Source organism: Vipera berus (assembly GCF_964194415.1).
Source record: "Vipera berus genome assembly, chromosome: 6".
Taxonomy (NCBI): Eukaryota; Metazoa; Chordata; class Lepidosauria; order Squamata; family Viperidae; genus Vipera; species Vipera berus.
The window spans coordinates 62,032,123-62,058,522 of record NC_138208.1 but is presented as its reverse complement, the minus strand read 5'-3'; the positions used below and the strand labels follow the sequence as shown (position 1 = coordinate 62,058,522).

At 39.0% G+C, this 26,400-nt stretch overlaps 1 protein-coding gene across 1 annotated transcript in view; it reads left to right on the top strand.

The window, feature by feature from the left end:
- Positions 1–26,400, top strand: part of CACNA1I (calcium voltage-gated channel subunit alpha1 I) — a gene marked incomplete at both ends in the record, with an annotated part of 359,559 nt that overhangs the window by 280,138 nt on the left and 53,021 nt on the right. Inside the window, 9 exons of the mRNA XM_081330234.1 lie at positions 4,729–4,880; positions 7,669–7,854; positions 8,520–8,637; positions 9,316–9,471; positions 11,582–11,690; positions 19,644–19,813; positions 21,808–22,224; positions 23,119–23,219; positions 24,992–25,115. Of these exons, the coding sequence (XP_081186360.1) occupies positions 4,729–4,880; positions 7,669–7,854; positions 8,520–8,637; positions 9,316–9,471; positions 11,582–11,690; positions 19,644–19,813; positions 21,808–22,224; positions 23,119–23,219; positions 24,992–25,115 (1,533 nt within the window). The remainder of the gene's footprint in view (positions 1–4,728; positions 4,881–7,668; positions 7,855–8,519; positions 8,638–9,315; positions 9,472–11,581; positions 11,691–19,643; positions 19,814–21,807; positions 22,225–23,118; positions 23,220–24,991; positions 25,116–26,400) is intronic.

Sequence of the window (26,400 nt, the reverse complement as noted above, 5' to 3'; positions counted from 1 at the left end):
ACGTCATGTGACATTGCGAGTTTGACATGTCTGTTCTACTGTTTTATAAACATTAACTCCGTAATTAATGGAAATCATAGTCATCCCAAAAATAATGTAAAGGAATGCTATGAAAAAAGTGAAATATTAAGAAAGTAATCACTTCAAAAGAATGAGTTGGGGATTTGGGGAATATTGAGAGGAAATGATAGGCCAAAGCAATCTTTCCCTACCTGTTTCCCTCCATAATTGCTCAGCTGGATTTCCAATTTATCTAGAGACTACTTAAACAGGAAAGTTGATCTCTGTGATCCCAGGGGGGTAAAAAAAATAAGCACTTCATGTGAGGAATTTCTCACTGCTATCCCAAATGGTTTTAACGAAAATGCAGAAAGCTTTATACTTTGCATATTTCTTAAATTTAAATTGTATTATTGCAGTGTACATTCCTAGGTTCAATCGTATGAATGTTCATGTGGGAGCAAGCCACACTGAAATTAACTTCAGAGCTTGAGTGGTTGTGGTTGTGGTTGTGGGTGTCTCTGTGTGTGCCTGTGTGTGTTCTGTGTTGCTAGAGAAACATGGAGCAGATGGAAATTGAGTCAATCATCTGCTCCTCTCCTCTAATTCTGTTTTTGATTTTGTTTTTAGGGGAATTGGGAATTGCAATCAAATCTCTGGCATGTGAAAAGTGCACCATTTCCTTACGAGCACCCTTTTTGCCATATTAGTATAATATTAGTATAATATTCAAAGTAAATTATAATTAGTATAATTCAAATTAGTATAATGTCACTGATCGGAATTCTACAATGAAGTGTGGAATTGAAAAAGGAAACTATAGAGAAAATAAACATTTTTGGGCAGCAGTTGTCAAACTCTCGATGAAAAAAAGAGGTGATTGTGTGAACAAAGCACTCAGGAAGTGGGATGCTGATGCTGAGAAAAAGATTGAAGGGCAGGTAGCTAGGGAATAGATCCTTCTGTTCTTTCAGCTAAGTAGAAGTGCATTTTCCTATTTCAGTAAGTGAATGTTATTTGTAATTTCCTGGATGGCTTTGAAGTAGCCTTTCCCAAATTGGTATCCACTGAATGTAATTTCCATGATCTTAACCAGATGTATATTTTATTATCACAGTGAATGAGAATAATAGGAAATGTAATCTAAAACATCTGGACTAGGAAAGGATAGTGTAAAAATCCTGAACCTGATCCTAATTTTCTATGCACCCAAGGTTTAATAATTTTATTCTCTAGCTTTAAGTAAGAAACATGGTAGCAAGGAAAGACTAATAATTATTCTGTGCAGAACACTTCTAGTTCTGAAGGCTACTTCACACATTTGATAAAATGAGCTACAGCTCATGAAAACGTATGCCTTATAATAAAATGTGTTAGTGCTAAATGTGCTATCAGACTCTCTGGTTCTTTCATTTCTGCTTTCTATACTGTTGTAATCCCAGTCTATATAATTTACATATAAACTAGAAGTAATTTGAGTGACACAGATTCAGTAGAGCATAGAATTTTGCTGTAGACTTCATAGACTATTATAGGTATATTATATCATCATTATTATCAACATCATCCCTTACATCTATAAGTTCAAGGTAACATACATACCACTTCCTTTCCAGATTTATTACAAGGTTAGCTAAGAGAGAATGACTACCTCATATTCATCTGGTAAACCTTGATGTTTAAGGACATTTAACAACTATGTTAAACTGGCTGTCATGCTGTAGTTAACAAATAAAGCAAATTCCCATTGGATAAAACAGCTTCCTATGGACCCTACATTGTCATTTTCTATAATATTTATGTGGGCTAAGTATACGGCCTTGGTACCTTCCAGATTAAATTAAATTATAGCAGGGCTTTTCAACCTTTTCACAGATTGTACCACTTTTAGGATATGGCAGTATTCAAGTACCACCGGTCACCTAGCAAGGTGTCAAAAACTCGATAACCAAAAAAAAGGGGGGGGGGAGGAATAAAATACAGGTAGTCCTCAACTTACAACAGTTCACTTAGTGACTGTTCAAAGTTACAATGGCACTGAAAAAAGTGACTTATGACCATTTTTCTCGTGTATGACTGTTGCAGTATCCTCAGGGTCATGTGCTTTACATTCAGATGCTTGGCAACTGATTCATATTTATGATGTTTCAGGGTCATGTGATCCCCTTTTGCAACTTTCTGACAAGCAAAGTCAATGGGGAAACCAAATTCACTTAACAACCATGTTACTAATTTAACAACTGCAGTAATTCATTTAACAAATGTGGCAAGAAAAGTTTGTAAAATGGGACAAAACTCATTTAACAAATTTCTCACTTAGCAACATAAATTTTGGGCTCAAGTGTGGTCGTAGGTTGAGGACTATCCATACACCCACTTACCACACTTTTACTGGCAAACCTGTGCCTGTTTCTCTGACATTAATCTTTGTGCTGTTCTATCCCTTTCTCTCCCTCTGCTTGTCTCAAAGAAGCCTCTCCTCTTCTCCATCTCTCTTTCTCCATCCCCTTCTCTTTCCCTGTCATCTTTTTTTCCTCTCCCATTCCCACCAAAACCTCCTCATTTTATATTTTATTTATTTTATGTTAATTCCATTTATATCCCGCCCTTCTCCGAAGACTCAGGGCAGCTTACAAGCTTAGCAGTAGCCTTCATTCTATGTATATGCCTGCTTATTAGGGCTTTCACACACACCCCACCAAGCGGCATTATTACAAAGTCAGCTTATTGCCCCCAACAATCTGGGTCCTCATTTTACCTACCTCGGAAGGATGGAAGGCTGAGTCAACCTTGAGCCTGGTGGGACTCGAACCTGCACTAATTGCAGGCAGCTGGTGTTACTTAAGGAGGCATTAGCCCACTGCTCCACCAAGGCTCATATCCTCTCCTCTCTCCACCCTCCTCCTCCTTTTCTCTTCTGGGTACGACAATCAACATGTAACTGCATTAGTTAGACCACTTCTGAGAAACTACATGTAGTCCTTGACTTACAATCACAATTGAGCCCAAAATTTATGTTGCTAAGTGAGAAATTTGTTAAGTAAGTTTTGTCCCATTTTACAACTTTTCTTGCCCCATTTATTGTGAATCACTGTAATTGTTAAGTTAGTAACACAGTTGTTAAGAGAATTTGGTTTCTCCATTGACTTTGCTTGTCAGAAGGTTGCAAAAGGGGATTACATGACTCTGGGACCCTGCAACCATCATAAATATGAACCAGTTGTAGCATCCGAATGCTGCAATGGTCATAAGTGTGAGAAATCGTCTTAAGTCACTTTTTCAGTGCCATTGTAACTTTTAATGGTCACTAAATGAACTGTTGTAAGTTGAAGCCTATCTGTAATGAGGAAAGATTATGATAATAGGACCAAGTATGTTACTAGTAGATGAATGCCAGTAGAAACAATGGAGAAAATCAGAGTAGGGATAGTAAAAGATGAAGGGAGTCCTTCTATCCTCCCAAAATGGAAAAACATAAACCTGGTGTTTTCCATGTGTCTTAAGAATTGCAACTCTATCATCCTGAAGTTTTGTAGCCATTATTGTTGTTGCTGTTGTTAGTTGCGAATTCGTGTCCGACCCATCGCGACCCTATGGACAACGTTCCTCAGGCCTTCCTGTCCTCTACCATCTTCTGGAGTCCATTTAGGCTCACGCCTACTGCTTCAGTGACTCCATCCAGCCACCTCATTCTCTGTCGTCCCCTTCTTCTCTTGCCCTCAACCTTTCCCAGCATTAGGCTCTTCTCCAGTGAGTCCTTCCTTCTCATTAGGTGGCCAAAGTATTTGAGTTTCAACTTTAGGATCTGGCCTTCTAAAGAGCAGTTAGGGTTGATCTCCTCTAGGACTGACCGGTTTGATCGCCTTGCAGTCCAAGGGACTCACAGGAGTCTTCTCCAGCACCATAGTTTAAAGGCCTCAATTCTTTGGCACTCAGCCTTTCTTATGGTCCAACTTTCACAGCCATACATTGTAACTGGGAAGACCATAGCCTTGACTATACACACTTTTGTTGACAGGGTGATGTCTCTGCTTTTTAGTGTGCTGTCTAGATTTGCCATGGCTTTCCTCCCCAGGAGCAAACGTCTTTTAATTTCTTGGCTGCAGTCCCTGTCTGCGGTGATCTTGGAGCCCAGGAAAATAAAATCTGTCACTACCTCCATTTCTTCCCCTTTGTAGCCATACTAACATATAAAAAGAAAAAGAAATCCAGTGATTACAAATATAATACAAATGTTGCTGTAAAACAATGTTGTGGAATTTGCACAAGCAGTGACCATATCATAAGGTAACAATGGAAATATTTTGAGTTATATCATGAAATCATCATAAATGATTACTGTGGCAAATCCAGCATCTACTTCAAAATTAGAGGAACAGTCCTCGGTTGCCTTCAAGTACTGAGCAGCTAAATAATTTTTTTAAAAAAATATGAATAAATTACCAAATTAATAGACATTGCAGTGTTGGAGCAAAAGATCACACAAATTAAAAATGAGATTAATTAAAAAGAGGAAGAAAGGAGGGGGGAATATTAACATTCATTAAATGTTGGAGAGATGGTAGCCTTAGAGGTTCACATTCATTGTACACTTAGAGGAAGATATTTGAAAGGTTCCAAATGTCTTTTTTTTAATGCAGGTGCTCCCATTTCCTGTATCCCATGTAGAAAAATATGTGACATTTCCTAAATGCATTTGATGTCTTGGCTTCTTTCTTTTGCCTTTAGCCAGAGGAGCTGACAAATATTTTGGAAATTTGCAATGTTGTGTTTACCAGCATGTTTGCCCTGGAGATGATTTTGAAACTTGCCGCCTTTGGTCTCTTTGATTACCTTCGCAACCCATACAACATTTTTGACAGTATCATTGTCATCATCAGGTAATGACAATTCAAATCTTTCTTGAATCAATAATGAACTGTTGCATAACAACAGTGGATGATGATAGCTAGATTCTTCCCATCCAGATTAGAGTAGATCAAAGCTAAATCATATCTACTAATTTTAAGTATGTGTGTGATAATTCATATTATTTTTAAACAAATCCATTTTGCCCAAAGGTGAGGACTGGGACTGGCAAATGATTAGCAGTAATGAATTATGTTTACACCATTATTCTGAGCTTGCCTTTTCAATTAATATAGTATAACTGCCCATAGTTATATGTAGAGTCAGGCAATCTGAAGATTTGATCATATTTCAGATTTTGCCATTAGTTATATTCAGGATAGCCTATGTTTACTTATTATTAGACTTTTTTAATCCTGCCTTTACTATTTTTATAAATATGGTAGTAAACATATCTAATATTTCTTCCTCTTCCTATTTTCCTCAGAACAACAACCCTGTGAGGAGAGTTGAGCTGAGAGAGAGTGACTGGCCAAAGTCACTCGACCAGATAATTGCTCTATAAATGCATGCAGTCAAATATGAGAGCAGGAATATCATGTTAAATCCTTGCTAAATATTTTTCCAGTTTTATAGCACTATATTGCCAGATCAGCATAACAAATAATTTGTGCAAAACTATAAATACAGTATAACGAGGTAGTCCTTATTTAATGACCATAATTGGGACCAGACATTACATGACTGAGATTCATGATTTGACTGCCAGCTTCTCTATTGATCCTGCTTGTCTGAAATTGGTTGTGAAGCATGCAGTGATCACATGATCACTGCGGCAGTTGTTAATGCTCACCGATTGCAAAGCACACAAATCTCAGTCATGTAACTGTGGGGACACTGTGATGGCCACAAGTGCTAGGACCTATAAAAAAGTTATTTTTCCAGGACCTTTGTAAACTTTGAACAGTTGCTAAAGAGGGCATTTGTTAAAATGAGGTCTACCTGTAAAGTAAAACATTATTCCTAGATATGGCATTCAGTTTCTATCACTTCTTTCTATATTTAGAATTCCTATCTTTAGAAACATACAAAACTGCCTTAATCTATAGTTAAACAATGGTGTTTCCTCTACATGTAGCCCCAGCCATCTGTTTGAATATATTTAAAAGATGTTTTGTGTTTCTAGATATAGAGGCTACTGATGGAAATGGCAGTCTTCATTATTGATCAGACATGTACATACATAGAAGAAACAATGGCATGGCATGGCATGGCAGGAAAGGACTTTGGAAATTATCTAATTTATTCCGCTGCTCAGTGCAGGAACCATTCCTATAGCATCTCTGACAGATGGCTGGCCAGCCTCACTTTAACCATTTCCAATTAAAGGCTGTCCAGTGCCTTCCCCCAGGCAGTCTTTTCCATTGTTGAAAAACTCTTACTGTTAGGAAACTTTTCCTGATGTCCCACAGAAATCCATTTCCCCATAATTTAATTTCCATTGTTTAAACCCATTGTGGTGTCTTCTGGAACAACTCTGAACAATTCTGCCCTGTCTTCTACATGACAGCCCTTCTGATGCTTGAAGACAGTTATCATGTCTCTATAGGCTCCTCTTCTCCAGACTAAACATACTCAATGCCTCCAACCATTTGTCTTACTTTTTTTTCTTTCAGGACCCTAATTAACTTGGCTGCTTTCTCTGGACATGTTCCATTTGTCAATGTAATTTCTAAAATGCTGTGCTCAGAACCAAATGTATTGTGGTCCAATCAAAGCAGAATAGAAAGAAATAACTTCTCTTGATTTTGACACTATACTGAGCAATGGACAGTTTTGCCTCTACCCTCTTCATCTTCTCTTACAGCAGGCTGTGAGCCTGCACTTGCAGCATGTTTAATTATTGTCAACTTTAGGGAAAGAAACAAACATGACACAGCCCCTGCAGTTCAAAAGAACAGTTCATATTGTTTATATGAACAATAAACAAAACAAAAATAAATGCCTCTCCCTTAAGTTTATCCACAGCTCCCTGTTTCTTTATTCAGTTTGTTCTCTTTGAACTGCTTCCTTATATTTTTCCTGAAGTTGCTTCAAATAGGTTGGCAACGAACGATGCTTCACTGGACAATCAGGAGTGCAATGTGCATCAGTGCATCAGTAACATTCAGGAAACAGTCAACAGCAGCAGTCATCAGTAGTCTGTGCTCTCCCTGCCTCACCTTCCCTTTGATCCTCTTTCTCTTTTACTCTTTCCTGCCAAAATCCTTTGCTGTTACTATTTGCTCATTTAATAATCTTGCTTGTTCACCCTCTTCACTTCCTCAGATATATATATATGTCTATAGATGCACACCCACATGCATATGCACACAGAAAAACACCCACCCACATAAATATATTCTTAGAGAAAACCACACACAACACATATATTTACAAAATGTATTTTGATCACACATGATTAAGTCAGATATTGTTTTAGTTGTATCAGATTGGACCTTCCAGGTTTTCTGGATTTCTCACCTCCCATAATATCAGTGGCCTTTCTAGCTAGGGTGCATAAAAGATTACGGAAGCCTTTGGATTATGCCAGAAACAATTCATTTGTAGTTTCCAGTGCATTTGATGGAGAAATTATATTTCTCTTACACTCACAAATGCTCTCATACATAGAATCTGCTTAGAACCTAAACTTAATGAGAGATGACAATGAAATGGGTTGTTTATTGAATCCCTTTTACTATTTTTCCAATCTAATTATGGTCTTAGCAGTTTCTCTCTCACTTTTGTGTGTCCCCTTCTGATTATTTGCATCTGCAGCATCTGGGAGATCATAGGTCAGGCTGATGGTGGCCTGTCAGTGCTGAGGACATTCCGGCTATTGAGGGTGCTGAAGCTGGTGAGATTCATGCCTGCCTTGAGGCGTCAGCTTGTGGTACTGATGAAGACAATGGATAATGTAGCAACCTTCTGCATGCTCCTCATGCTCTTTATCTTTATCTTCAGGTAGGAAGATGAAATGCATGCTGAAGACAGCAGGGTCTGTATAGGATGTGTGGTTAGCATTTCTTAATGGAAGCAGAAAGATACCAAGGAAATAACAAGTGAATATGGAAGATTAATATAGAGTAGGCTCCATTTTACTAGCTTAAACACTGAGAAAGGAAAATGTCAATAAAGGCAAATTAAATCTCTGAGCCTAAACCTGATTTCCCCATCTGTCTTATTGTTTTTACTACTAATGTTGCATTGAGAAATGAAGTTGATAAGGTTTTTTTCAGGATATGTCTGAATCTGAAAAGTGAGGAGGTTAACCAATGCCATCAGTTATGGAGACTAGAGTTTCCATTTTGATTCTGTTTCATAGGGTTGTTTTACATTTGCGGAAACTCATAAAGATTACCCTACATGTTTTGAAATGGAATAATTTAGATAATAATTACTTAAGAATTTGAAAAGAAGCAGACATTGATTGATGCTTTACAGCTTGCCTTCAAAGGTTGTGGGTGCTCTATCACTGGAGGCTTTTAAGAAAAGACTGAACAGCCACCTGTATGAAATGATATAGGGTCTCCTGCTTGAGCAGGGCATTGGACTAAAGACCCTTCCAACTCTGATGTTCTATGTTCTGTGATCTTTTCAAAACCATAACACATTATTCTTCCCTACAGCATCCTTGGAATGCACATCTTTGGTTGTAAATTTAGTCTTAGAACTGACACAGGAGACACAGTCCCTGACCGGAAAAACTTTGACTCCTTACTTTGGGCCATTGTCACTGTATTTCAGGTGAGTCCAAAGTAGAGCAAGGAACAAAGAGGGGATACAATTTAAACTTTCAGTCTTTTTATCATAGAACTGTATTCCATTGTTTTTCCATAAAAGACAGTTCATATAGACAATAATACCTTCACTTGAAACCTATTAACTTTCACAAGCAGAACTGCCCTTCCTATTGTATCTTTCACACTGCAGTAATCTGTGGATATAGTCCTTTCTAGAGATTGCCACTGACAATGGCATAGTACCATATAGCTAGAGGCATATGTTTATAGAAATCATGTCATGATTGCACCCTTTCCCATGTTATGTTCAATATTAAAATAGAAATATTAGAGACTTTTCCTGTTGTCAAATCATTCTGATAGTACATCTTGTTTTTTATCTATTTATTTACTGTATATATATATATATATATATATATATATATATATATATATATATATATATATATATATATATATATATATATATATATATATATATATATATATATATATATATATATATATATATATATATATATATATATATATATATATATATATATATATATATATATATATATATATATATATATATATATATATATATATATATATATATATATATATATATATATCCCATATTTCTGCCAAAGGCACTTATTCTGGACTTAACTATATAACCTTAAACTTTACCATTCAGATTTTGACACAGGAGGATTGGAATGTTGTACTCTATAATGGCATGGCCTCAACCTCTCCATGGGCATCACTTTATTTTGTGGCTCTCATGACGTTTGGAAATTATGTTCTCTTCAACCTACTGGTAGCCATCCTAGTTGAGGGATTCCAGGCAGAGGTGAGTTGCTACAGTGATTGCTTTCAGGAAGGTCGGTTGCAAATAAGGGAGAGATTCAGGTCAGATTTCCAATGATTTATAAGTCAGTCCTTGCCAACCAGGCATTGCCTTAAACAATAGCTGTTATCACTCCTACCAATACATACCGTTTCCATGAGGTGGAGCTTTTGGGAGTTGAATTCTGACACATCTGATAAATACAGAACGGAGGGAGATGGGGTTTTTTATAATCTTTATTAATTATTTACATTAAAAATGACAACAAATAGTACAAAGGGAACAAACAAAATAAACCGAGAGTTATATCTACTCTCCTATTAACAAAAAATATATCATCCCAGCTAAACTTTCCAATGTCTAGAGTAACCTTGTCATTTAAGAAACTACCATTAGTCAAATCTTATCCATCTTATTAGCCTAATAAAATACATAAGTCAATTAGGTAAGCGATCTTATCGCTCATCTGGAGGGAGATGGTTTTAAATCATGTTTTGTTGGGAGTAATCTTGGGAAATTATGACTACCAATTCATGAGTATATGACATCTCGGGATAGAAATGACATGCATTTGGAATAGAATTTAATGAACTCAATCTATTTTCTTGCTTTTAAAAATCTGCATTGTGATGCAGTGCTCAAATCAGAAATGCATACAAAAATATTACTGATGTATTTGATCAGTTTATATGGCTGCTCACTTCTCAAAGCAACTAGTCAACAAAAACCAAAACGAAACAAAAAGAAGCTGTCAAACACTATGAATACTATGTCTCAGGATGGGCACATCCAAATATCCTGGGGGGTGGGGGAGTAAGGTTCCTAATGCCTTACAAAAGACTAGAAGTTGCATAGCAAATTGCATCTGGAGGTGAAGGGGACTTTCATAGATGCTACCAGGGAAAAGGCCCATTTCGTAGGTCCAGCCTGATGACATTGGCACAGAGAAGAGATCTGTAATAGGTCCAACCTGAAGGAGCATGTGGGATTATTAGGGGCTGGATGGGGAGCAACAGGTTGAAACTGAACACTGGCAAGACTGAGTGGCTCTGAGTTTGGGGTTATTTGGTCCATGGAGAATTGCCACCTTTAGTCTTGGATGGGGTGGCACTGCCCCAAACAGACCTAGTGCATAATCTGGTGGTTCTCCTGGACTCACAATTCCTGCTCGAAGAATAGGCGGCAGTTGTGGCCAGGAGGGCTTTTGTGCAACTGTCGGTTATGCGACAGTTACTCCCTTTCCTGGACCAGCAATCTTTACTCATGGTCAATCAAGCCCTAATCACCTCCTGTCTTGACTATTGCAATGCTCTGTATGGGGCTATCCTTGAAAAGCATCCACAACTCCAGTTGGTGCAAAATGCAGCAGTCCACATGGTTTGTGCAGACCTCGGTGTGCACATGTGTCACTTCTCCTGCAGGAGCTGCATTGGTTGCCTATATGCTTCCAGGTGCAATTCAAGGTACTGGTTGTCACCTTTAAGGCTCTTGTGGCTTGGGACCAGGTTATCTGAGGGAACGTCTCTTGCCGGTCACATCTGACCCACTAGAGTGGGGAGGCAAGGAATGTTGTGGGTCTTGTCCACTAAGGAAATACATCTGCTGGGACCCAGAAGAAGGGCCTTCTCTGTCGTGGCTCCCTCCCTCTGGAACATCATCCGTCCGGAAATTAGACTGGCCCCCACTCTAACACTCTTTCGGAAGACCTTGAAGACATGGTTCTGCCAGCAGGCCTGGGGAACCCAGAGTGGGATGGAGCCCATTAAATGGCTGGTATGAGTGTATGTTGTCGCTGGAGTAAGGGTGGGGGATTATTATGTTACTATTTTTAATTTTTATTATTTTTATTTCTTTTATGTTGTGCTTTTATTTCCTCTAAGCCACCTTAAATTGCTGTGAGCAAGTAGGCAGCAATATAAATTTTATAAAGAAAGAAAAAGAGAAAATTGAACCATTCAGACATTCCTTCATATCTAATAATCTGAATGCTATTATTTCTTTCATGTAGTGGTATATTGTCCAATTATTTCCATAAAGTATTTTTCCACCTTTGCAATTCTCTGAAATCAAAGGGAAATCACTCTGTTGCTCTCATGATGCTCACAATTCCCAGGTCTTTGCATTTATTTTCCCAATGCAGGGTGATGCTAACCGCTCATATTCAGATGAGGACCAGAGTTCATCAAATATTGAAGAATTTGACAAGTTCCAGGATACTTCAGGTATTAGCAGGGAATACACAATATATGTGTCTATATAAAAGCATATAACATCTTGGAAAGTATCCTTCCTTCCTTCCTTCCTTCCTTCCTTCCTTCCTTCCTTCCTTCCTTCCTTCCTTCCTTCCTTCCTTCCTTCCTTCCTTCCTCTCCACAGAGATGAATCCTTCAGTCCATTTACATCTCTAGTTCTCAAATTTTTCGAAGGAATAGTTGCTGTATTACACTGCAGAAATTCAGATGCCATTTCTTCTATGCAAGATGCATGAATAACTTAATTCAGAATGCAACAGAGGCTTAGTCCATCCTGATAAAATTAAAATAATTTCATTGGAACAACAATAATGATGATAAAGGTGTTCAAATCAATTTCTCAGCTGAGTTTCAATCAGACCCCTAATGTTCTCAGTTGAGTTTCAATCAGACCCCTAATGTTCAAACGGCACAAAAAAATTGTTCTTGTTAGTTGGGAAGTCATGTCCGACCCATTGCGACCCCATGGACAACATTCCTCCAGGCCTTCCTGTCCTGTACCATCTTCTGGAGTCCATTTAAGCTCATGCCTACTACTTCAGTGACTCCATCCAGCCACCAAATTCTCTGTCGTCTCCTTCTTCTATTGCCCTCAATCTTTCCTAGCATTAGGCTTCTCCAGTGAGTCCTTTCTTCTCATTAGGTGCCCAAAGTATTTGAGTTTCCACTTCAGGATCTGGCCTTCTAAAGAGCAGTCAGGGTCAATCTGCTCTAGGACCGACTGGTTTGATCACCTTGCAGTCCAGGGGACTCACAGGAGTCTTCTCCAGCACCATAGTTCAAAGGCCTCCATTTCTACCTCCATTTCTTCCCCATCTATTTGCCAGGAATTGAGAGAGCCGGATGCCATGATCTTGGTTTTCTTAATGTTGAGTTTCAAGCCAACTTTTCCACTCTCCTTCTTCACCCGCAACAAGAGGCTCTTTAGCTCCTCTTCACTTTCTGCTATCAGAGTGGTATCATCTGCATATCTTAGGTTGTTGATATTTCTCCCAGCAATCTTAATTCCAACTTTTGATTCATCTAGCCCTGCCTTTCTCATGATGTGCTCTGCATATAAGTTAAACAGGCAGGGCGACAGTATACAGCCTTGCCGGACTCCTTTCCCAATTTTGAACCAATCAGTGGTTCCGTGTCCAGTTCTCACTGTTGCTTCTTGATCCACATATAGGTTTCTCAAGAGACAAATAAGATGGTCTGGTACTCCCATCTCTTTAAGAACTTGCCACAGTTTGTTGTGATCCACACAATCAAAGGCTTTTGTATAGTCAATGAAGCAGAAGTAGATGTTTTTCTGGAACTCCCTAGCTTTCTCCATGATCCAGCGTATGTTGGCAATTTGATCTCTAGTTCCTCTGCCTCTTCAAAATCCTGCCTGTACTTCTGGAAGTTCTCAATCCTCATACTGCTGGAGGCTAGCTTGTAGGATTTTAAGCATAATTTTACTAGCATGTGAAATGAGTGCAATGGTGCAATAGTTTGAACATTCTTTGGCATTGCCTTTCTTTGGAATTGGAATGTAAACTGATCTTTTCCAATCCTGTGGCCACTGTTGGGTTTTCCAAATTTGCTGGCAAATTGAGTGTAGCACTTTTACTGCATCGTCTTTTAAGATTTTGAATAGCTCAGCTGGAATACTGTCACCTCCACTAGCTTTGTTGTTGCTCAAATTTCCTAAGGCCCATTTCACTTCACATTCTAGGATGTCAGGCTCGAGGTCAGTGACCACCCCATCATGGTTATCAGGGATGCTAAGCTCATTCTTGTATAGTTCTTCTGTGTAATTTTGCCACCTCTTCTTAATCTCTTCTGCCTCTGTTAGGTCCCTGCCATTTTGGTCCTCTGTCATGCCCATCTTGTATGAAACATTCCCTTCATATCTCCAATTCTCTTGAAGAGATCTCTGGTCCTCCCTATTCTATTGTTTTCTTCTATTTCTTTGCACTGTTCATTTAAGAAGGCATTCTTATCTCTTCTAGCTATTCTCTGGAATTCTGCATTCAGTTGGGCTTATTTTTCTTTTTCTCCTTTGTCTTTCCCTTCCCTTCTTTCCTCAGCTATTTACAAAGGTTCCTCAGACAGCCATTTTGCTTTCTTGTATTTCTTTTTCTTTGGAATTGTTTTAGGTGCTACCTCTTGTACAATGTTGCGAACCTCCATCCATAGTTCTTCAGGCACTCTGTCTATCAGATCTAATTCCTTAAATCTATTTGTCACCTCTATTGTATATTCATCAGGGATATGATTTAGTTCATACCTGAGTGGCCTAGTGTTTTTCCCTTGTTGTTTGTTGTTGTTAGTTGCGAAGTCGTGTCCGACCCATCGCGACCCTATGGACAATGTTCCTCCAGGCCTTCCTGTCCTCTACCATCTTCTGGAGTCCATTTAAGCTCACGCCTACTGCTTCAGTGACTCCATCCAGCCACCTCATTCTCTGTCGTCCCCTTCTTCTATTGCCCTCAATCTTTCCCAGCATTAGGCTCTTCTTCAGTGAGTCCTTCTTTCTCATTAGGTGGCCAAAGTATTTGAGTTTTAGCTTCAGGATCTGGCCTTCTAAAGAGCAGTCAGGGTTGATCTCCTCTAGGACTGACCGGTTTGATCGCCTTGCAGTCCAAGGAACTCGCAGGAGTCTTCTCCAGCACCATACAGTTCAAAGGCTTCAATTCTTTGGCGCTCAACCTTCCTTATGGTCCAGCTTTCACTGCCATACATTGCAACTGGGAAGACCTTAGCCTTGACTATACGCACTTTTGTTGACAGGGTGATGTCTCTGCTTTTCAGTGTGCTGTCTAGATTTGCCATGGCTTTCCTCCCAAGGAGCAAGCGTCTTTTAATTTCTTGGCTACAGTCCCCATCTGCAGTAATCTTGGAACCCAGGAAAATAAAATCTGTCACTACCTCCATTTCTTCCCCATCTCTTTGCCAGGAATTGAGAGAGCCGGATGCCATGATCTTGGTTTTCTTAATGTTTAGTTTCAACCCAAGTTTTGCACTCTCCTTCTTCACTCGCAACAAGAGGCTCTTTAGTTCCTCTTCACTTTCTGCCATTAGAGTGGTATCATCTGCATATCATAGGTTGTTGATGTTTCTCCCGGCAATCTTAATTCCAACTTTTGATTCATCTAGCCCTGCCTTTCTCATGATGTGCTCTGCATATAAGTTAAATAGGCAAGGCGACAGTATACAGCCTTGCCGGACTCCTTTCCCAATTTTGAACCAATCAGTGGTTCCGTGTCCAGTTCTCACTGTTGCTTCTTGGCCCGCATATAGGTTTCTCAAGAGACAAATAAGATGGTCTGGTACTCCCATCTCTTTAAGAACTTGCAACAGTTAGTTGTGATCCACACAATCAAAGGCTTTAGCATAGTCAATGAAGCAGAAGTAGATGTTTTTCTGGAACTCTCTAGCTTTCTCCATGATCCAGCGTATGTTAGCAATTTGATCTCTAGTTCCTCTGCCTCTTCAAAATCCTGCCTGTACTTCTGGTAGTTCTCGATCCACATACTGCTGGAGTCTAGCTTGTAGAATTTTAAGCATAACTTTACTAGCATGGGAAATGAGTGCAATGGTGCTATAGTTTGAACATTCTTTGGCACTGCCTTTCTTTGGAATTGGAATGTAAACTGATCTTTTCCAATCCTGTGGCCACTGTTGAGTTTTCCAAATTTGCTGGCAAATTGAGTGTAGCACTTTTACTGCATCATCTTTTAAGATTTTGAATAGCTCAACTGGAATACTGTCACCTCCACTAGCTTTGCTGTTGCTCAGCTTTTCTAAGGCCCACTTCACTTCACATTCTAGGATGTCTGGCTCGAGGTCAGTGACCACCTCATTGTGATTATCAGGGACGTTAAGCTCATTCTTGTATAGTTCTTCTGTGCAATTTTGCCACCTCTTCTTAATCTCTTCTGCCTCTGTTAGGTCCCTGCCGTTTTGGTCCTTTATCATGCCCATTTTTGCATGAAACGTTCCTTTCATCTCTCCAATTTTCTTGAAAAGATCTCTGGTCCTCCCTATTCTATTGCTTTCTTCTATTTCTTTGCATTGTTCATTTAAGAAGGCATTCTTATCTCTTCTAGCTATTCTTTGGAATTCTGCATTTAATTGGGCATATCTTTCTTTTTCTCCCTTGCCTTTCGCTTCCCTCCTTTCCTCAGCTATTTGCAAAGCTTCCTCAGGCAGCCATTTAGCTTTCTTGCATTTCTTTTTCTTTGGGATGGTTCTGGTTGCTACCTGTTGTACAATGTTGCGAACCTCTGTCCATAGTTCTTCAGGCACTCTGTCTATCAGATCTAATTCCTTAAATCTATTTGTCACCTCTACTGTATATTGAACAGGGATATGATTTAATTCATACCTGACTGGCCTAGCGCTTTTCCCTACTTTCTTTAATTTAAGCCTAAACTTTGCAACAAGAAGCTCATGGTCTGAGCCACAGTCAGCTCCTGGTCTTGTTTTTACTGACTGTATAGAGCTTCTCCATCTTTGGCTGCAGAGCATATAGTCAATCTGATTTCTGTGTTGACCGTCTGGTGATGTCCATGTGTAAAGCCGTCTCTTGGGTTGTTGGAAAAGAGTGTTTGCTATGACCATCGTATTCTCTTGACAAAATTCTATCAGCCTGTGCCCTGCTTCATTTTGTACTCCAAGGCCAAACTTGCCTGTTATTCCAGTTATCTTTTGGCTTCCTACTTTAGCATTCCAATCCCCCATGATGATAAGGACATCATTTTTGGGTGTTAGTTCTATAAGGTGCTGTAGGGCTTCATAGAACCAGTCAATTTCATCCTCTTCAGCACCGGTGGTTGGGGCATAGACTTGGACTACTGTGATATTGAATGGTTTGCCTTGGATTCGAACTGAGATCATTCTGTCATTTTGAGGATTGTATCCCAGTATTGCTTTTCCTACTCTTTTATTGACTATGAAGGCTACTCCATTTCTTCTGAGGGATTCTTGCCCGCAATAGTATACCTGATGATCATCTGAATTAAATTCACCCATTCCTGTCCATTTTAGTTCGCTGATACCTAAGATGTCGATGTTTAGTCTTGTCATCTCTTGTTTGACCACGTCCAGCTTTCCTTGATTCATGGATCTTACATTCCAGGTTCCTATGGAGAAAAAATCTTTACAGCATCGGACTTTCCTTTCACCACCAGACATATCCACAGCTGAGCGTCCTTTCGGCTTTGGCCCAGTCGCTTCATTCTTTCTGGCGCTACTAGTACTAGCCCTCTGCTCTTCCCCAGTAGCATATTGGACGCCTTCCGACCTGAGGGGCTCATCTTCCAGCGTCATATTGTTTTGCCTTTTGGTACTGTCCATAGGGTTTTCATGGCAAAGATACTGGAGTGGTTTGCCATTTCCTTCTCCAGTTTTTCCCTACTTTCTTCAATTGAAGCCTAAACTTTGCAATGAGAATCTCATGATCTGAGCCACAGTCAGCTCCTGGTTTTGTTTTTACTGACTGTATAGAGCTTCCCCATCTTTGGCTGCAGAGCACATAGTCAATCTGATTTCTGTGTTGACCGTCTGGTGATGTCCATGTGTAGAGCCTACTCTTGTGTTGTTGGAAAAGAGTGTTTGCTATGACCATCACATTCTCTTGACAAAATTCTATCAGCCTGAGCTCTGCTTCATTTTGTACTCCAAGGCCACACTTGCCTGTTATTCTGGTTATCTTTTGGCTTCTTACTTTAGCATTCCAACCCCCCATGATGATAAGCTTGTAAGCCGCCCTGAGTCTTCAGAGAAGGGCGGAATATAAATGGAATTAAAATAAAAAATAAAAATAAGGACATCATTTCTTTGGTGTGATTCTGTAAGGTGCTGTAGGGCTTCATAGGTAAAGGTAAAGGTCCCCCCCCGCACATGTGTGCTAGTCGTTTCCAACTTTACGGGCTGGTGCTCATCTCCATTTCAAAGCCGAAGAGCCAGCGCTTGTCCGAGGACGTCTCCGTGGTCATGTGGCTGGCATGACTAGATGCCAAAGGCGCACGGAACACTGTTACCTTCCCACCATAATGGTCCCTATTTTTCTACTTGCATTTTTTACGTGCTTTCGAACTGCTAGGTTGGCAGAAGCTGGGACGAGTAACAGGCTTTGGACTTTCCTTTCACCACCAGATACATCCACAGATACATCCACAGCTTTGGCCCAGTTGCTTCACTCTTTCTGGCACTACTAGTACTAGCCCTCTGGTCTTCCCCAGTAGCATATTGGATGCTTTCTAACCTGAGGGGCTCATCTTCAGCGTCATATCTTTTTTCCTTTTGGTACTGTCCATAGGGTTTTCATGGCAAAGATACTGGAGTGGGTTGCCATTTCCTTCTCCAGTGGATCATGTTTTGTCAGAACTCTCTGCTATATCCTGTCCGTCTTGGGTAGCCATGCACAGCATAGCTCATAGCTTCATTGAGTTACACAAGCCCCTTCACCACGACAAGGCAATAATCCCTGAAGGGGCACAAAAAATAGTAACTTTCAAAACCATAACAAAATATCTAATGGCTACTGATTAGTAACACTAAATTTTGGATGAATTAAAACAGTAAAAGCCAAGATGAAAGAAATTGATCAGTACATTTGGGGAGAACAATGAAACTAGTATTATATGAAGCTTGTCAGATGCTGCCCTTGGAGTCACGATTGCTGAAAAGCAATGGTACAATTTTCTGACATTTTGAGATGGGAAACAGATGAAAACTATTGTATAAGCTCTAAAACAAGTATATCACAAAAACAAAAGCCCAGGCCCATACAAGTGATACAATTCTATACATTTTGCAAGCCAGAGCCACCTTAAAAACATCAAGCATGACCCTTGACTACAAAAGAGTTTTTTGTCAAAGTTAACAATTCAGAATATTTTAAAAGAGCAGGAGAAAGCTCAATTATATAGATTATAAAGCTAAGTCAACTTGCAGGAAAAATATATATTAGAAGGAGTTCAAAAAATCTAAGATTAATTCAAGCAATCACTTGGAAACAAAAAGGAAATCAGAACTTTAGCATTTGAAGACCAAACACAAATGAGAAATTGCATTTTGCAGTATTTTTCTGAGTAATGTTGTATGTTTTTTTCACTCCAACTTCGCACCATACATGACAATGGCTATAAAAATCCATTTCCCCCCTTTTCAGTCAAAAGGACTGAGATTGATATCCAGTGCCACAAATTACTGCTGGTCTTTAGCTTTCTTTTCTAGCCCAGTATATCTTATTGTTGTTTACCTAAATTTGCAGTGCATATACATAATTTGTTGCTAGCTGGGAATGATGGCAATTATAGTATCTAACTCATCTGAAGAATGGAAAATACATGGCACCATTCCAATTAAACTTTTCTGCTTACTTTTACTAAATTTGGGATTTGGGATAAAATGTGCAAATAAAATGATGAACAAATTTTACCCTTGTATACTTGCATCGCAGGAGCAAAAGTGTGGTGCTTGCTTTGTGATTTCATGACATACATTTTGTCATTCTGGTATCATAGTGGCTAGCAGCAGATGCCTGTGCATTCAGCACAAATTTACTTCTGAACTGCTAACACTGGACTACCTTTGTCTAGTAGTTCTCATTCTGTTACAATGAAAGAAACCTGTGGTGGTAAATGTTAAGCAAATGTTAAAGGATAAGGGGTTTTTTTTCTCACTCAATTGGTGCAGAGTTTCATCAAATATTTCCAAGCTTCTATAAGCATAGCATAAAACATTGTTAGAATAGGAGCAGGGGGAAAGAGGAATTAATTTATTTCCATATTGTTCCTTGTTTTCTAGAGGCTTAACTATGGAATTAGAATATATGTATGTTGAACTGTTTATTTTAAAGCACAAATTGCTTTAAAAAATATCCTCCCTGGGTATTATGTCTCTTTCTCTGTGTGTTTTGTCTGTTTTGTTTTTGTTTTTTCTCAGATCCAAAGCTTTGTGCAGTTCCCATGACTCCAAATGGACATCTTGACCCCAGCCTTCCCTGTCTAAACCAGCCTGGGGCAACTGCTGGAATGATGAATCCACCCCACAATACTCTGCAGTCAGATATCCTCATGGCCCTTGAATCCCGAAAAAGCAGTGTGATGTCTTTAGTAAATGAATTTAAATCCATCTGTAACCTACTTACATTAACAGTCATATATTAGGATCATCTTCCAACCCCAATATCTGAGAATTTGGCCTTCAATTAGTAGAATCATTATGTAAACTTTTACACTTATATATTCTGCAGTCAGTATCTTTGATTGCTTCTGTGCACTTTCCCTACCCCTCTTCATTTTAACATGGCAGAAAAGGAGATAATGGATTGTTTTTTCCTTGTATTGAAAGGAATAGGATTATACAAAATAGCTAAGAATTGAAACTTTAAGAAACTCTGCTGAATAGTAGTTAACACTAGCTATGATGTAATGAAAATAAGAACTAGGCCAATGCAATTAAAACTACATTTAATATAAGCCTTTACTTTTCTTATTTACAAATAAACTAGTTTGATGTGCTGAAAGGGCATCAGATGTCCTTTCAGATGATTGTATCATACATTCTTTCATTATGTCCATCAACTAGGATGATAATTTTGGACTCCAACATAGTCTCGGGGAGTTAAGAGATTTCCCACCCATACTGGACACAATCCTATACTTGGAGAGAAAGAATAAAGTTCAATTCCCTCTTGGCAAAAAGTGGTCTTGAATGATAGTAGTCATCATATTAAAGAAGACATTTACTTGAATAGGATTCACAAAAGGAGAGAACATCTTTTTAGATTGTGTTTGCCACCTAGAGAGACCAAGGAAGATGGCTTTCATGGAGATACACAAGATTTGTTACCCAAGTGATGGAAGATGAAAGATGTCTTAAGTCTACAACAGACATATAATATTTGGCAGAGGCTCAAGCAGATGCTTCATTAAATCATAGGAGTATAAGCAGGGAGAGGAGATACAGCAGAGTTAGGTTTGAAAAATTGTGTTTTTACAGCTAATTTCAATAAAAATAGTTTCAGCCTTAGTGTGGAATTGATTTACTGGTCTGGCCTACCTAGTGGAACTGACACCACCTGGGGTCTTATAACTATTTCCATTAATATTAGTTTTTTTTTTTAAAAAGTAAGGCTATATTTTAAATGTTTTAATTAAGTGATTCAATATTTATATTTATATTTATTTGATTTATATACCGCCCTTCTCCCGAAGGACTCAGGGCGGTGTACAGGGCAATAAATACCAAAAGTACAAAATACAAAAATTAAAACAAATTAAACAATTGTGCCCGATACAATAAATTAGTTAAAATCAATAATTAAAACCCCAAACCCATCAGACCAGGCCGGCTTGTTCGAATAAATAGGTTTTTAGATCACGTCGGAAGGAGTGAAGGTCAGGAGCCATCGGGAGCTCAACCGGTAAACGGTTCCAAAGGTCTGGCGCACCCACAGAGAACGCCCTCCCCCTGGGGGTCACCAGTCGACATTCTCTGACCGGTGGCACCCTGAGGAGGCCCTCTCTGTGGGAGCGCACTGGATGGAGGGAAGTTGACGCCGGCCGCAGGTGCTCCCTTAGGTACTTAATTAAATATGTAATTAAATGCTTTTATTTAAGTTTTTAGCTAAAGAGCCAGTTTGGTGTAGTGATTAAAGTGTTGGCCCAAGAAGCTGTAAATTCTAATCCCACTTTAGACATGAAAAATAGGCTGGATGACTTTGATCCACTCATTCTCTCTCACCCAGCTCACCTCAGAGGGTTGTTCATCATCTTGGGTTATATATGAAAAAGGGTAGGGAAAAACCAGAGAAAAGTCATGCATCAAAAAGGAGGACACTGAATGTTTGTAATACCCTCAGTTATTGAATAAGATAAAAAGAAACTGAAAAGTTTACCTCATTTTTTCCATGTATTAGTCCACTTATCTGCTTCCTTGCTGTTTATTTTGAGAAGGGAACGTTAGGTGGGAGTTAAGTCTTGCAAATGTGGTAGTATAAAATGTATAATAAATAACTAAAAGTATGCTGGTGCATGACTGAAACTATGTCAGCCTCCTGTTCTGAGTAGAAGCACTCAATGGTTTTCTTTTGGCTTTCTTACAGTCTAGCTCTCGTAGCTGTCATCACCAGGGGGCTCGGTATCATGGCGGAGGCTGGGGAAGCAGACGTTCCAGTTGGAACAACCTTGCTCGAGGACATAGCCTCAAACACAAGCCTTTTTCCGCTGAACACGAATCACTTTTATCTGGGGAGCAGCAGAGGATAACAGAGGCAGAACGAGAAAGACCAGTAATTCACCATCATCGACGGACATTTTCATTGGATACCAAAGATTCCTCTGAACTGGAGTTGGCTCCAGCAGTCTTATCCAGTCACAAGCCATCATGGAATATAGGAGTGACTCTAGGGCCAAGCAAGCACCAGGACTGCAATGGCAAAATGCCCACAATCGCTAAGGACATCTTTCCAGAAATGAACAATCGGAAAGACCATGGAGAAGATGATGAAGAGATAGATTATGTAAATATTCATTCATTCATTCATTTAAATATATTGACCACACACCTTATCACAAGGTAACTGGGTGATTTACAATATTAAAAAGATAAATATTACAAAGCCGATACACAATAAAAATTAAATACTCAACTTTAACTAAAAGATGGGGAGGGAGGGAGTAGGATTAGCATATCTGTCAACAACCTCCAAACTGAAGCCCCCTCATAGGAGCCCCAGGTCAACTTGCAGAGCCAGATCTTTAAGCTCTTGTGGAAAGTCAAGAAGCTTGGAACCAATCTCACTCCAGGAAACAAGATGCTCCAAAGGGCAGGTGCTAGAGCAGAGAAGCCTCTTATCTTGGACCCCGCCAGCCAGAATATCTTGGCTGATTGGGCCTGGTGGGGCAGGCCAATCCCATTGGGATGAGACGGTCCTGCAATATTTTTTCTATCTTTACTAAAAAATATATATATTGGAAAATGAAAAAATATAGTAAATGAACAATGTTACAATATTAATGTACAGTGCAAAAGAAAAATCACAGCAGCATTCCATTTAGAAGGAAAGGAAAATTAAGGGAGAATCCAAGCAGCTCAAGGGTCTCAAAGCAAATTATGTTACTGCAGTATTCTAGCCATTGTTCATCATTCTTCCATTCCATTCCTATGTGATAAATAATTCCATGGCAGACCAGAGCAAACTTTCTGAATACTCTAACCATGCCATCATCGCGTTGTGGGTATGATCTTTGTGGTGATTGTATAACCTGCAGAAGGTATATTAGATAGTGAACAACTAAAGATGATCAATCAGTACATGGGTGATTTTTAGCTGGGCATGATAGATACAAAGGAGGGGAGAAAGGGAAAGAAGTACTGCTCAACAGCTTCTGATTTTCTGCTTCTGCCTCTACAGAGCCTGTGTTTCCGTATAAAGAAGATGATAGAGGCCTACAAACCAGATTGGTGTGAGTTGCGGGAAGATTGGTCCATCTATTTATTCTCACCAGAAAACAAGTATGTTTCATTTACTTGTGTTTTGGGGAATGGAGATTCAAGTATGGGTTTATCACCCTGTCTTCAATTTTAGTGTAGAACTGATTTAATTACTTGCAACAAGACTTTCTATTGTCCATTCATGTTATAATACAAAATTAGGAACAATAATGAAACAATGCTCCTTTTTCTTTCCCTCTTCCTTCTTTGGTCTTGCTTTTCAATTTTGCTTTTCATATTTTCCAGGGAAGCTGTACTGTCATGTTATCTTAAGACCAAGTGGCATAAAACATACATCATCATTCCATTCTCCTGATTTTTTAAAACTGTTTTGTACTTTTCCCGTATTACACTGGCTCTTTTTCTCCTGTGATTATAGTTTCAGCATATTCTCAAATCATATGCATTTAGGTTTAACCACTTTGAAAATCTTATCAGTGAAGATTATTTGGAGCTGTGGAAATTACTTTACAATATTTTCTTCCACTTTCTCCTTTGATCTCTGTCAGCATAACAGGTATTTGCAGGCAAGAAATTTGTTTCTTCTGCATAATCACACAGCATCTATTTTTAAACCTGCATTTTTGTTCTAATTAAGCAGATATGCATATATTTACCATATTTAACAACAAGACAGTGACTGCCCATTTCATGGATAATTACAGCAGTGTGTTGTGGCTTGTGCCAAGTTGCTTATGGACTAAATACAAATTCTATAATATCCTTAGCCTTTCAAAAGGTTCCTATGTCTCCCAAATTACAAAAGTATGCATTGGTGTATCACATTATAAAAATTGCATTCATGAACATGTGGTTGCCATGCAATAATTGCATTTGAGAAACTACAGGTTCTTACAACATGCCCTGAGCAAATCATTTTGCATTTCAATAGAAAGTCTTACAGAAACTGAGGAATTTATTTTTGCTTTTAAAATGTGAGTTGATTGATCAATTACGTACCATCAAGCAAATGGGAGAAAATAACTACAGGTAGTCCTCAACTTACCTACAGTCATTTACTGTTTGAAGTTATAACAGCACTGAAAAATGACTTATGACTGTTTTTCACACTAACAACCATTGCAGCATCCCCATGGTCACATGATCAAAATTCAGATGTTTGGCAGCTGTTTCATATTTATGATGGTTGCAGTGTCCTAGAGTTGCATGATTACCTTTTCTGACCTTCTGACAAGCAAAGTCAATGGGGAAGCCAGAGTCACTTAACAATCATGTTACTAACTGAACAACTGCAGTGATTCACTTTGCAGCTGTGGCAAGAAATATCTTAAAATGGGGCAAAATTCAGTTAACAAATGTTAAGTGGCATTTAGCAATAGAAATTTTGGGTTCAATTCTGGTCATAAGTTGAGGATTACCTATAATTCTTTTTATTTTTCAATTTTATTAACAGCTAAAGTTTAATGTAGTACCCTTTTCCATCCCCTATTTGCCTTATTTCCTTTAAATCCTCCAGGTATCTCTGTCAACCAGTTAGGCACAGCTTTTTCTATAGGAAGTGGATTTTTTTTTAAGGCCATCAAGGATGAAATGATCTTTGTAAAGATAGGATTATATCACCAAGAAGAGCTTGTTCAGTATAAAATATGCGTATTAAACCTTTTGGGGATGAAAAAAATGTCTGAAAAGGATGTGTTTGGAAACTGTTGCTTTGCCACCGAATTTTGTTAATGTGAACTGGGATGCATGGGAAACCTGTAATGACCATGATATGTCTATTGTACATATATTCATAGATAACATTTTACAGTTTAGAACCAACTGTCTTCCAGATTTCGCATTCTCTGCCAAACTATCATTGCTCATAAGCTATTTGATTATATTGTCCTGGCCTTCATTTTCTTGAACTGTGTTACTATTGCCTTGGAGAGACCTGAGATTGAACAGAGAAGCACAGTGAGTAGTATAATAATGTATTATATTTGTATAATAATGAGTAGTCTTGTAATTTTACGAGTTAGAAACTCATAAATCCCTTCTTCAACCTCTAAATAGTACTGTATACAATAATTGGATTTAATTCTAAGGATTCACTTTATGCTGTTCGGAAATATTTTTATTTTATTTTTTTATTTTAATCCCATTTATATCCCGCCCTTCTCCGAAGACTCAGGGCGGCTTACAATTTAAGCACAAACCAATGTGCTTAGCAATAGCCTTCATTCTATGTATATGCCTGCTTATTAGGCTTTGGGCCCCCCCAAGCGGCATTATTACAAAGTCAGCTTATTGCCCCCAACAATCTGGGTCCTCATTTTACCTACCTCGGAAGGATGGAAGGCTGAGTCAACTTTGAGCCTGGTGGGATGCGAACCTGCACTAATTGCAGGCAGCTGGTGTTACTTAAGGAGGCATTAGCCCACTGCGCCACCAAGGCTCCAGAGACATTTGTTTTAGAGAGTAATAAGGGTTATATCCCCTTCATGGATTACTGCCTTGTCGTGGCGAAGGGGCTTGCGTAATTCAATGAAGCTATGAGCTATGCCGTGCAGGGCCACCCAAGATGGACAGGTCATAGCAGAGAGTTCTGACAAAACGTGATCCACTGGAGAAGGAAATGGCAACCCACTCCAGTATCTTTGCCATGAAAACCCTATGGACAGTACCAAAAGGCAAAACGATATGACGCTGGAAGATGAGCCCCTCAGGTTGGAAGGCGTCCAATATGCTACTGGGGAAGAGCAGAGGGCTAGTACTAGTAGCGCCAGAAAGAATGAAGCGACTGGGCCAAAGCCGAAAGGACGCTCAGCTGTGGATATGTCTGGTGGTGAAAGGAAAGTCCGATGCTGTAAAGATTTTTTCTCCATAGGAACCTGGAATGTAAGATCCATGAATCAAGGAAAGCTGGACATGGTCAAACAAGAGATGACAAGACTGAACATCGATATCTTAGGTATCAGCAAACTAAAATGGACAGGAATGGGTGAATTTAATTCAGATGACCATCAGGTATACTACTGCGGGCAAGAATCCCTCAGAAGAAATGGAGTAGCCTTCATAGTCAATAAAAGAGTAGGAAAAGCAATACTGGGATACAATCCTCAAAATGACAGAATGATCTCAGTTCGAATCCAAGGCAAACCATTCAATATCACAGTAGTCCAAGTCTATGCCCCAACCACCAGTGCTGAAGAGGATGAAATTGACCAGTTCTATGAAGCCCTACAGCACCTTATAGAAC